Source organism: Oreochromis niloticus, linkage group LG7 (genome assembly GCF_001858045.2).
Source record: "Oreochromis niloticus isolate F11D_XX linkage group LG7, O_niloticus_UMD_NMBU, whole genome shotgun sequence".
Taxonomy (NCBI): domain Eukaryota; kingdom Metazoa; phylum Chordata; class Actinopteri; order Cichliformes; family Cichlidae; genus Oreochromis; species Oreochromis niloticus.
This window is the reverse complement of record NC_031972.2, coordinates 57,699,543-57,712,876: the sequence shown is the minus strand read 5'-3', so window position 1 is coordinate 57,712,876 and position 13,334 is coordinate 57,699,543. Positions and strand designations below refer to the sequence as shown.

The window sequence follows — 13,334 nt, the reverse complement described above, 5'->3', positions numbered from 1 at the left end:
ACACTGTCTTCTCACATGCACCAAACATTTGCTGATTACCTAAACCGTTTTTCACTGTAGCTGTATGACACAAGGCATACTGTTCTTGGGCAGATTTTGTACTCCTATTATGTGAGGACCACTAAATCTCACCTAGGCCCACCTCTTCAAGCAGGTCAGGGCACAGCACACAGCGATCACACGTGTCAAACAAACTGTAAATTTTGGGGTCAAACGTGACCTGGCATGGTACGGTTAGTTTGGTATGAATGTAACCTGAAAGCCTGAGCCCAGCTCCCGTGCAAAGGAAAATATTTTCAGTCAGTTGCATCCACAGCCTCATTTTTTTTCTACAACTACCCAGAACTCATGACCATAAATGAGTGTCTGAATGTAGATTGACTGCTCCTTTTACCCATTACTTGTGAAAGAATGCCAAGATACCTTCGCTTCGGGGAAAAAACAAACCTGTCTATAGGGAGCGATCCACATTTTTCCACCAGAGAAATAAATAGATTTTTTTTTTTTTCAAACTAAGTTGAAGGTTTGAGTCTGAAACTTTCCCAGATGTAGGAGAAAATGTTTTTAGTTGCATTGTAAATCTAAAAGGCTGAATTCAAAAGATAAATTGTATGATTCAAGAAATTGTGCTGCCTTCTGCCCTTTTTGACATGATCAGGTATTACTTTGCATAAGGCATCTTACAAATGCTCTTAGCCACTGCCATCTTTCTATCCACCACATCCTCGGGCTCAAAAATAAGAAGTAGTCCTGCAACCAGTGGTGTAGCCTCCTCAAAGCTATGATCTTAGGATAACATCAAGAGACACAGCAAGTTCTTTAAAGCTTTGAACATCCTACCTGCCAGGTGTATTAAAAAGTTGTGCACCAAGAAAGTATACCTAGGAAAATGTGCACTATTGAAGGATCTGGACTGTCACTATCTTATTTAAAGGCACCTGGTGGTACTAGATAAAGTATGCTGGGGTTTTAAAAGCCAGATCACGACCAACTTGAACAAGTATTGGAGAGCTGAGAGAGTTTGACTATGTATCCAGGTATACTGTAGTTTGACTGCTGCTAAAAAACATTAAGGAAGCACTTGATCATCACAGTATAATGCAAGGGCTGTGAAACCTCAGAGATATCAGTCTGTCCACAAACACAAGGAGACAGGTCGTTACATAAGACAAGCTGAAGAGGGTCGTAGAAAAGCGTCAACCCAGCAACAGGACTGGTATCTGCTCCTCTGTGCAAGGAGGAACAGCAGGAGCAGTACCAGAGCCCTACAAAATGACCTCCAGCAGGCTATTTGTGTATGTTTCTGACCAGACTGTCAGAAACATACAAAGACTTGGACTCAATGAGGGTGGCATGAGCTCCTGACAGCATTGCGCAGTGCAGCTCAATTGGCATTCGCCTGAGAGCTCCAGAACTGGCAGGTCCGCCATTGGCACCCTGTTCTCTTCACAGATGAGAGAAACTTTGCATCGACCACGTGTGACAAATGCCACTGCATCCCCAGTCCTTGGTCTGTCACGTGTGTGTATGCCTTCTAACTGGACAGATGGATGAAGTAAAGACTAGTTTAGTGACTTTGTATTATGCTGTGATGATCAAGTGTTCCCCCTTTTTTTTCTTTTTAGGGTTTTGTGGCTTAGGACCTTTCTAAGGCAATGAACAGCTAACTTAACAGTTGTATACTTTAAATCTAAAAATCCTGATGTCCAATAATCTAAATGGATGTGTTGGACAGACAAGTTGACTGGCCATCATTGTGTCTGTGTGATCAGCTGATTTTCCAATTAGTAATTCTATTTAAGTACCTACTTGGGGGGTCTACACTGCAAATTCAGCAAATTTACAACATCTGAGATTTTTTTTCCCCCCGCATCGGTTAAGTGTGTTGTGTGGATTGATACATTTGATATCATTGTGATGTAATTTTTGTGTGATCAGCAGCGTTACCGGAGAGACATTTAGGCCTGTATGGTCTCTATCTCCTGTTCTCTTAGGATGAGCTGATATATTTAGCAGATAACCACACCTTATCTGTCTTCACACTCTGAGTCAGTTAACTTACCTTAAAGCTTTCCTTTTTATGTTTGACTTACAGGCTCCTTTTTTATGATCCAAAGAGCTACAAATCAAAGAGTAGCAGACGATCTCAGTTGAAAATCTTGCTCATTTGAACATCTGCTCAAATAATGGTCCTTTTTAGCGTGCTTATTTTACTATTCTGTTAAATGTGTTGAAAAGTACCTTTTCATACCTAATAAGCAGTCTGTTATTTAAAAAAATGGAATACCTTATAATGAAGAGCAGTGCATGAGTAGAATTTAAACATTTTCTTCCTCAGAAACGTTTCCCCTCTTTTTGCCAGTAGCTGTATATTGGTTTGCTAGGAGCTTTTCCTGTATTGCAGCAACATGCCTACTGTATATCATTATCATACATTACCATTTCAAGTCTCAAAAAAATGAAAGAGAATTGGAAAATGATTTCGTTTTTGGCACAGCCCTTGTCTGTTTCTGACCTAATATTTATGCTTTGCACATTTATTAAGATGTGGTCTTCTTCTCAGAGTCTGACAGCAGACTGTGAGTAAGTTTCATGCTTGATAAGGTCTGTGGGTGTGGTGTCTATTTTTGATGCAGTTCTGGGTTTGTTTTTGTGAATGGTGTCTGCGGTAGGTAATTCAAACCCAAGAGTGACCCAGTTAAGAAGGCCATGTTTTTGTTTATAGCTTACTCTGTCCTCTCATCTCCAGGCCAGTGTTCTACTTTGCTGCTGTAAGGTGGAGCATCCCCACTCTGCCTGGGACACAGCAACAGACGGACAGATAAACTGCGCTGTGAAGTTCTCCTTTTAATGGATGCCAGGGTGGCCCTGCTTCTCTCGTGGACAGTCTTTGTCCTGCTGACAGCTGAACTGAATTGGATTGATGCTGCAAAGGTGTACACCAACACGTGGGCTGTCCAGATCAATGGGGGCCCTGGGGAGGCTGACCGCATCGCCAGGGAACATGGTTTCATCAACCATGGCCATGTAAGTTCTACGTCTCTTACTCTTCCTTCTATTACAGTGTCTAAAATGTTATACTATATATGCTGCATATGTCTGTTTGGATTAGTTTCTCTCCTATATACCACCTACCTACTAGATTTTACTTTACTATACACAGCCATGGTTTGTTACAGCTTGCAAAGTCTTGCAAGTCTCAGTCTTACAAAGCAAGTGTGCATCAGAGAGCCTGACATGACACGTAGACAGTATTCTCTTTTTTTCAGTGGATTGCTAAAGTCTGGCCTCCTCCCATTTCTTGTAGCTTAAGTGGGGCATGCATGACTTCTTACCATACTGGCACATACTCGTGTTTGCAGAACAGTGGTAGAAATAGACGGCAATAATAAGGGTGATATTTTAGGGTCTGAAGGAAGGTGGTTCTGTTTAATTGTGATGTAGCTAGTTTAATTTTATTGCTAGAACTTCAGTTGCTGTTTGTGGTCTTGCCAAGTCATTTTATTTAATTAAACTGTTGTATCACACAGTTCTGAGATACGGGAGAGGAAAAAAAACAACTGTCAGAGGGTGAAGAATGAGGAGGAGAGACGGAGAAGTGACTTATTGTTCTTTCAGCGTATTAGGTACCTCACATATCAAAATGCTTCAGAGGCTAAGCTTTTTCATATTTGTGCTCAGCACTTGACAGCGAGTCGCTATTTGGTCCCCTTTTCCCTTGTTGCTTCACTTGAGACTTTACTTCATTTGCATGTGTCTGTGTGGAGCTGCTGGAGTGTTACACGCACATACACACACACCAGTGAACAGCCCTATGGATTACTTCTTACGAATATGCGTAGGAGGTTCTGCATATTCCCGTCCCACCTCTACCCACCTCAACTAAAGAGGATTCTCTGAAAGAGAGGTTTGCGAAATTAAATCGGGCTTATCTCTCCTGCCTTTTTATTGTCAAAGATGGTTTTGTCTGGAGTGCAAAGCCAGAAGTTTTTAGTCTTTTATCCTAGTAAATAGTTGTAGTTTGGGTTTTTTGACAATCTGGACAAGATTAGACTTGTGTCACCAGGAAATGCTCTTTACGTCCATTATATTAGATCACATCCATGTGACCAAACACTGAGCCTCTCTGAGTAACTTAAGTTATTTTTAAATTTGCAGTTTCTTTAGTATTTATGTAGATACTGCAGTAGCTTCAGGCTTAAAAAGTATAAAACTATAGTAGTGCAGGATAAAAGAAGGCTTCAGTGTACTGGCCCCTAACACTTATACTGTAAAATGATTCTGTAGGTTCTGGATAGAGAACCCATCTGTAGTCTTAATGAATTGGGTAAAATGAACCCATCAATATACTGCTCACAAAATACAGATATATATATACTCTAGAGACACAGTGTTCTAGAGCCAAAAAAGTATCTCTCCTCAGAATGAGGTAATTCTTCTTTCTCTCATATTCCTCTAATGTGATCACTTTCCCTAGGAAAAAAAAGTTTAATCAGTTCCTCCCTTCTGTTTATCACTGTTGCCCTCATTTCACCCAGCTACAGAAACATTTTGAGCCTCTGCCTATAATACCACTTAATTAAAGGATAGATGTTTAGTTTTCTACTTTCTGTTAATTACTGATTACGTCAAATGAAGAGATGCTGGCAGAAGGCAGAGAAATGAATCCTCTAAGACGACTCTGGGTTGCGAAATCTATGATCCCGTGTGGCAGATTGTCAGTTAAGTGCACACAAAATTAAGCTTAGGTCCTGGAAAATGAAAGAGAATTGCATGCAGACTCATTTTGAAGAGCGGGCTCTAAGAAAAACCCACTTACCTCACCCCAACCAAGCCTTTAGCACTTTTCTCCAAAAGCGGAGGGGTCTTTTTTTTTCCCTGCAGTGTGGATGTGGGAGGCAGATATTCCAACGGTGGTGGTTATAGTTGGCTGCAAGTTTAGGAAGAAATGATACAAATACTAATTTCCTAAACACGGTGAAAGCTAGGAGCGTGTGTGGGAGATGCTAACAAAGAAAGGAGTAAAGCTAGTGTAGCATGATGTTATGGACAGAAAAATGTTGGATGACTGGAAGAAATTTAGTATTATCCACCGTCTGGAATTAGATTTTGTAGGAGTACATCTTCAGTCATTGTTTTACAGAAGCACCCAAATAAGTTTTATTTTAGTCTCTCCTGAGTGGGTGCTATGAGAGAATGATGATATACGGGCTATGTGCAGTATCTGCTCTCTGACAGTGTAGTGTGGGTTATGTGAGGGTATGAGTTAGGCAAGACTTTGTAGAGTTGGCAGCTTAGAGGGGGAATGACTTATTCATTTTCCCATCATCCTTGGTGGTGGTTCTATAGGGCTCTTGTAGAGAGGAAAGAGGCTGATGTATAATCAGGACTTAATTGGATTTTTATCACTAATGTGATTACAGGATCATCACGTAACTGATTATTTGTTCACTGTGGTGCTTAGAAACACCTTATTGTCTCTGCACGTCTTTTTGTATTTGCAGATTCACTTATTATGTTTCGGCCTAATTTTCTTTGAGTGTATAAGGGATAATGTGTGTGTGCGTGTGCATGTTTGATTATGCTTCATGCTGATATTTAAGTGTAAATGTCATCAAGACTTTATTGTTTATCAGCATCGTTGTATCTGTTTGTTGTATCTGTGTTACATTTTGGCCTCCTTTCTTCGGTAATGCTTTGTGTCTGTGTGGGAGTTCTATGGTAGGGTTTGGAGCTAAATGTCATGTTGCGTTCTTGGTGAGCCAAGTCAGAATCATTGTTTTTATGAGGATGGGCAGGCTCTGTAGGTGGTGACAGACTGAATCACCCTGGATTAGACGTCTAACGCCACAGCCTTTCTCTGTGTTTCTTTGTCCTCCTCTCTTTCTGCATCTCTCCATCTGGCTCTCCCAGTTTCTTTCTATTTATAGCTAACTGACTGTAAACATGTGGCTGTAGTGTAATCTGAAATAAGGGCTTTTTTGTTCAGCTTCACACAGTCAGCTCCCCTGGTGGGGGGCCTTCTTTTAAGACTGCAGGAAAACACTCCATTGACTTCAGAGTTGCACAGCTTACAGACCATTCCCATTCAATGAATGAAGGTTTGATTGCAATCATTTTGTCTCAAGTTATAGTACTAAAATACTCTTTCAGACTCAACTTTTCAGTGCTAGGTGAAAGGTAATGCAATCTGCAGTTGTCCATTACTTTGCATGATGCCTTGCCAACAATGTGACACGTCAACCAACTGGCCTATTCTCTCTCTTTCTTTATTTGATTCAGTGAGCTGCATTGGCCCAAAAAAAAAAGAAAGAAAGAAATACAAAAAAATGATTTCATGAAATACATCTCACTCTCACGCACTCCCTTTCTTTCTGTCATCATGTGGTGGCTGTGGGAGATTGTCACAACACACCAGCACTGAGTGCATGCAGACGTGGCACTAATGCTTTTAAGGCCGTTTGTTTTTCTAGCGAGAAGAGTTTGATTATTTTCTATTTGAATGTGATTTGTAAAGTGAGCTCTGAGAGAGAGAGGCTGTTTATATTAGACTGTGTTATTGGTTTTATCTTGCATTCATTTGCCTTAAGTGCAATGGGGAGGATGTGTTTGTGTGAGAATGTGTCATTGGTTTGGCTCTTTAAACCCCCCCCCCCCCCCCCCCAGTTATTTTAAGTAAATAGTTTCAAAAAAGGAACATCAATTCTTTTCTCTAATCAGTTAAGATTACTTTCTTTCCCTTTCTTGCACATAAACTTCTTCAACACTGTAGGCTTAATCATAAAGCCATATTTCACTGTTCTCCTGCATATAGACATGCACCTGTCTGCAGTATTTGCTGATTTCTGTTCCCCATAGGATTTTGAAAAGAAATGGGGAGGAGTGCTTCTCTGAATAAAAGTTGCAAAGTCTTGCCGTTGGCACTAATGAACCTCAAGAGATGGAGTCTGAAGTGGTGCTAATATATTATAATGTTAGCAAGAATTTATTCCAAGTGTAAGATTGACTCAACTTTCTTTTTTTGCTCTACCAGACTACTGATTGGTGATAAATTGAAGGAATGACCAACATAAGGTGTGCGCCACCATTGTTCTCCCACTATAGCTTCAGTACACCTTAACATAGATTCTACCAAGTCTCTGGGGCTTACTGAAACGATGGAGCACCTTTCTCCAGCAAAAATCTGACGTCAGTTCATGATGGAGAGCGCTGCCCCACACAGTCGGTCTTAAATCTCTGGGGTTTTACTTGGGTTGAAATCGTGACATATTATTCACATCACTTTCATACTTACGGAGGCATTCTAGGGACCCTTTCTGCTATATGGATGGGGGAACTTTGGTCATACAAGAGACCACTTTGATCTGGATTTATTGCAGGATTAAGGTGATCACCCAGAATAACTTCATATTAATTTGTAGCGACTCTTCTCTATTAGGTCGACAAGTGCATCGAACCATGCCAGGAAGATGCCCCACAGGACTGTTGGGCTCAGGGGTTCAGGGTTTCCCTTTCGTTTTTCATGTATCTCCAGTCGTAAGTCATTTCTAGAATGAATTATTTCTGTCTTTGCTTCTGTCCTTTATATTTTGCTAAGCAACTTTTTTTTTGCCTTTAGAGAAATAAAAATTTTAGGTCATGCACTACAAATAATTCTGACAGTGTCTGATGGTCAGTGTAAGTATCATATTTTCCCCACTTGTAGTCAAAAACATGCTTTCTTTTTTTTTCTAAACCACAAGAAATGAAATGTGTATTAAAGGCTGTAATGACACTTAAGTTCATAGTTAAAAGCATAGCTTGCATTTAATAAAATGTTTGTGAATATGTCATTCACTTTTCACTAGTAGCCAACCTGTTGGCAAATGGTTTGGATACTCAATACGGATTCCAACTCGATGATGAGGAAGTATTATTCTGTTATATTATAAGATTCATCGCATGTTTTTTGTCACCCTGACTTGTTTGGAGAGGTTTTTGAATAGATGTCTAGTTAGTGCATTCAAAAAAGATTTTACATTTATTTCTACTGCATGTTTTGTACACATTTGAAGGACAAAGTCTCAGTCTGTCAAGAGTGCCTTTAAAGTTAGGTACTCATATTACCATTGTATGAGTTTGCGCTTGCTGTAACCAAGATACTTAAAGTGGAGTCTAAATCAGTTTTAATCTCCTTATTGAGGGGCAAAATCCACTTTTTTGTTTGTTTTGGGGGGGGGGTTTTCAACTGGATATAATAAATCAAAATGTTAGTCTAATATGAAACTCACAGGTAGCATTTAGTGGCCTCATTTAGCTTACTGTTTGAGCAGATAACCATGTGCTTTACGGCTGAAATCCAGTGGCCCAGGTACATGTCTTTCCCCTGCGCTCTCGCCCCTCTTTCCTGTCGACTCCTGTTTACTATTCCTGTCTGATGCCACCATTCAAAACATATTTAGGAAGTGTTTTACAGAACACAGTGAAATACATCGCAGTCTAAAGGAAAAGGTAAACAGTTAAATAAGACCGTCAAATATAAAGAAAGCACAAGGTGTGAATAATATGAGAAGTAAGTGACACAAATACAATAAATGTAAATAACTTGAGCAGTAAAAATAAGTCAACAAAGAAACAGCTGAGTGGGAATAAAAACTGTTTTATTAACAGAAAGCCTTTCTGTGGACGTTGCGGGGACACAGCTTTCCTTTTGGGACAAAACCCAACTCTCCATGCAATAAATCGTTTGAATTTAGAGTGAAAACTGGGCTTTTTGTTGGGGCGAGGTTTAGTAGTAGCTCTAGTAGTATTAGGCTCTGTAACTGTAGATCAGTGTATTTGCTCCAAAGGTGTGTGTGTGTGTGCATTTGTTTTTTGTAATTAGTTATCTCCGTTATCCTGGGGTTTGATGCAACCTTCTGCTCCTGCTCACTGCCTCACAGCTATACCGTAAACCCCTTTTGATCTGTAACAACACTCCACAGCCTGTTCTGGCATTAGGTTGCCATGGTGAAAATTGCCAGAATATTATTTCCAGCAGATTGACTCTGGTGCTGGAAGAGGGCAGTCTTTTTTTTTTTTTTTTTTTTTTAAATAAAACTATGCCATGCATTATCCTATATCTAGGCCACAGCTGTCCTTTTCAAACATTTGAAAATGTTTGAAACATTTTGTAAGGCTCCTATGAAAGTGATATTTACTTTGTGTGTTTATTTTCACTGGTCTTTCTTGAATATGAAGTAGTTGCTATAGACAATCTTTCACAGCTTTCTTCTTTTTCTCTGAAAGCATACATATCAGAGGTGTTTTATGCCTGCATCATTCTCTCATCCTTTCTGTCAATGTCTTTTTCACTCGCTGTCCTCTTTAATCTCTTCCTCTCTTAAAATGTCCAATATTTACAGGTTGTTTGCCAGCCTGCTTCCTTCTTTTTGACTCCCTCTCCTCCTTTAGTGAAACTCATCCTCAAGCTTCTGTTTTATTTCAGTGTTTGCTGATCTGAGTAAAGCGTTCTTCCTTGTCCCCAAGCTGTCCCTCATTTAAATGCACTACTTCATTATATGTAGCCTGCAGCCGTAGACCTTTTAGATGTTTCCAAAATTGTCTCCTAAAAATGGGTTGGTGCTCTGCCAGAGAGAGATGCATGGACATTGTTACTCAAAAGATTCTTAAAATGGTCTTTTAAATCTCAAAAAGTCTTTAAAGTATAAAACTCAGGCTCTGATTATGCCTGTTATTAACAGCAGCTGGTAACATGTTTGCAGCCAAACCACTTAAAAATGATGTTCAGAAGGAGTGTTATAGTGGAAATGGTGGTTGCACTGGTCGGACGACTCAAGGACTTGACAGTATAGATCCAGTATATGGAAAAGGATTAAGTCTATCAGACTGCTCTGAGTTCCTCTTGAGATACAGAGCCAGCCATGCGTGTGGATCTTCAGCCTTCATTCACGTCTCTTTTTCTTCAGGGAGAGCTTTTTGAAAGAACGCCTGCATTCATAATGTGGCCAGTATTGACTACTTTTCTTTTGCAGTGCTTTTACTTTTTGTTCACAAGAAAGAATGAAGCTTCAGCTTAATTTAACTCGAGGCACAATAGGCTCCACTTTTCCTACCTTGTGTTGCTCTTTAGCTGAAAAAATTCACTCCCACAGATGTTACTTACTGAGTATGTTAAGATTTATAGCATATTGCAGTATAAACAATATGTTTCTGCTGACTCTGGACTGCATGAACCTATTTGCTGATGTTTGATGTCTATTAATGATTTTTTGCTGTTGTTGTTATTTTGCTTATACTGTATAAATGTATTCACTCGCTTGTATATTTATTTTTTTGTCAATGTCTGTAATCACTAGGGTTTGGGCAGGTTTGTTCATGGTCCAATCATCCTTTTGCTCCCCTGTGGCATCACCGATGACCAGTAGCATTGCTGCCAGGCAGCAGAGGAAACTATTATTGTGGTGGTGCTATCCACTCTCTGTAACATTCAATTTGTGGCCAAAACACATTTTTAAAAAAGTGCACAGGTAAAAATGAGTGCACCGGGAGTTTATTTCTCACTTCCAGCATGAAGAAACGTTTTCAGGTCTACATACAATGCTGATTGATTTTAACCAACTATAATTAGTGTATTTAAGTAATTGCTGCATAGGTAGTTATTTACACATTTGCCTACCACAGGAAAGCGCCGCTGTTCGATCCAGGGAGGTGACAAATAAACATGTAACATGAAAAAAATGCATTTATTATGTTTCCTACGCCTACTCTGATAATGATGGCTATGAATCACCTGAGTGCTCTTTTTGAAGGCTCTGGATTTTGTTAAAAAGCTTAGAGATAGCTCCCCAAAACTATTAAATCAACAATTTCCTGACATTGATTTTAGAGGCAGTTTTGTCACTAGTCTGTTTATCTGTATTTTAACAATATTTGTGAAAAGGCATCACAGGAAAAGGTGAAAAGAAGAGAACCTAATTCTTCAAATAACTACAAAGAAAAGGGTGGAAAGGAAAAACTATATACAGTTTTTAGAAAGGCAGTATTTTACCTTTGACTTTTGTTCTGGAAGGTAGCAGAGAGAGAAATCTATGGTACCAGTCAAAAATCAATGAAGACTTGGCTATATATTTTAAATTTTCTTCAGTGCATGGAATTATGAAGTAAACAAAAAAACTGAATATATATTACTTTTTTTTTCCTCCAGTGAAGCTGCCTTTTGCTTTGACAGCTTTGCACATTCTGGTCTTATTCTCAGCAAGCTCCTCAAGTCCCACCTGGAATGTGTTTCCAGCTCTCTTTAAAGTATTCCTGTTTATTCTGAGTACTTTTGGCCACTTTTCCATCCTTCTGTGGTCCAACCTGTCCCTAAGCCTGCAGAGGCCAAGCAGCCTGACAGTCAATCACTCTCCTTTTCAGATAATTATCCCTTTGCAAAGCCTGGAAGCCATTCCTGGTGATGACCTCATGGAAGTAGGATACTCCCAATGCTGTGCAAAGAAGTCCTCAAACTATGTCTAGCTTTAGGGATCTATAGTATTTTGGATTTATTTTACACTTCGTTGTTTAATACTCAGTTCTATATGGGTTATTTCACAGTCTAGTATTCCACAGTATAGATAATAGTAAAAACCCTTGAATGACATTTGACTGGAACAATATGCGAAGAGACAGGTTTTTGTTTGTGATATTATTCATAAATTCTTGGCTTATGCACATTTTACTCAGAACAAAATATAACTTAGGATGTTTGCCCGTTCATGCAGCATTCAGGTGCATGTAACAGAACAATTTCTACAACAGCGAACAGCACGAACGGTTTGGAGGAAGACCGCATGACAAGCAGTCAGATTAGTGTTGCTGCAGTGGCTTGGGCTGCTGAACTCGCTCACGCCAAGCTGTCTGCAGACATTTATAATAACGTGGAACACAAGCGCTACAAGTGAACCGCTTTCGAGACGGTGCAACATTTCTTTTGTTTGAATAATGAATCAGTTATAGATTATGCCAAATCAATACATGAACCAGCCAAAAGAAATAACTAAATTCCTTTGGTTTCAGCAACAGTAACTATGAAACATTCTAAAGTGCAATAATCAGATTGAAATGAAAATGCTCACCCATTTGCCAGGACTGAACAGCAAAGCTGGCAGTGTCATTGTTATTGCCATTACTACAACTGCTATTGCTGCCACAGTCAGTAAATATTATGACTACTGCTGCTAATGTCACTCCTACACTTACTGACGACCCTAAACATAACTAAAAGTAATATAGCTGCTTAAAGTAAAAAAACACTGTGCTGAATTTTTTATTTTTTTTGGCAACAATAAGAAGACACATTTCAGTGAGGACGTCTGTAGTCAAAGGAAGATTATTTCTATCTGCAGTCATTTGGTTTTAGCGTTCCGGGATCTCACCCCACCCCTTTCCATGCACATCCAAAGAAAGCAGAAGATGGAGAGAGCACGCCTCCTCGCCCTTCCAGGGAGAACAGCAAGATCCTCATATAGAGCAGGCTTCAAAGAAAATGAATATGATGCTGATTAGGACAGACACAGAATGAAAATGAGGACCAGGTGGAGCTGGGTTTCCAAGTAGCTTGCAGATGCACAGCAGTCGTAGGCAGTTGTCTTAAAAAGTACACCCTCTTTAAGGTTTGCCACCTGGATGCACAGACGGGCATCACCTGAACCAACAGATGTTCTTAGTTGGCATTGAGAACGGCTGATCTGCCAGGATTACAGATGAGCTTGACTTTATGACATGGCTAAACTATGCTTGAGATATTTACTGTTTGTAGCTGTTTTTGTTTTTTTTTATTATTATTACTAACATAATGCAAGGAGGAAACTGTTAACATTTACTGATTGAAAGTGTGTTTCTTAAAGTTGATCTAGGTCACGGTAATAGCTTTTTAAGGTGTGCTAAAAGCTTTTCTTTGTGTTTGTACTGGGAGCTTCGGAGCTCATCCCTTATCCTGCCCAGAGGTTAGAGTGCACAGGTGCTGAGACAGCCTTCGGCTCCCTCTTTGGGAAATAACCTCCAAGCATTCTTCACAACAACGACAAAAAGCTAAATAAGGAGCTTAAGATACTCATTTCAGCATAATCATTTGCTATCTGGTGCTTCCAATTTAACGTATTAAACCCATCCCTTCATTGTTCCACATTGAAAAGTCTTGCTGCCACTGTTAACACAGTACAATCAGATTAGGCTTCCTTTCCCCTTTCACAGCCATAGGGTTTAGAAAATGGCATTGCAGATATAATATGGAAATATTGTTTTCAAGGATGGTATAAATGCAAAAAGGAATAGAAATGGTAAAGTTGGAGATGAGGTGCGATTTGTTACCA

The 13,334-nt window shown here is 39.6% G+C and overlaps 1 protein-coding gene across 5 annotated transcripts in view; it reads left to right on the top strand.

The window, feature by feature from the left end:
• furinb (furin (paired basic amino acid cleaving enzyme) b) overlaps positions 1-13,334 on the top strand; it is a 90,801-nt gene that overhangs the window by 6,161 nt on the left and 71,306 nt on the right. For 4 of the 5 annotated variants that reach the window (XM_005470972.4, XM_005470970.4, XM_005470973.4 and 1 more), the window contains exon 2: positions 2,750-3,027. In XM_005470972.4, coding sequence (XP_005471029.1) covers positions 2,851-3,027 — 177 coding nt within the window. In that variant the 5' untranslated portion in view covers positions 2,750-2,850. Of the gene's footprint in view, positions 1-2,749; positions 3,028-3,530; positions 3,627-13,334 lie in introns of those variants that run through there. The other variant, XM_005470974.4, reaches the window with a different exon arrangement.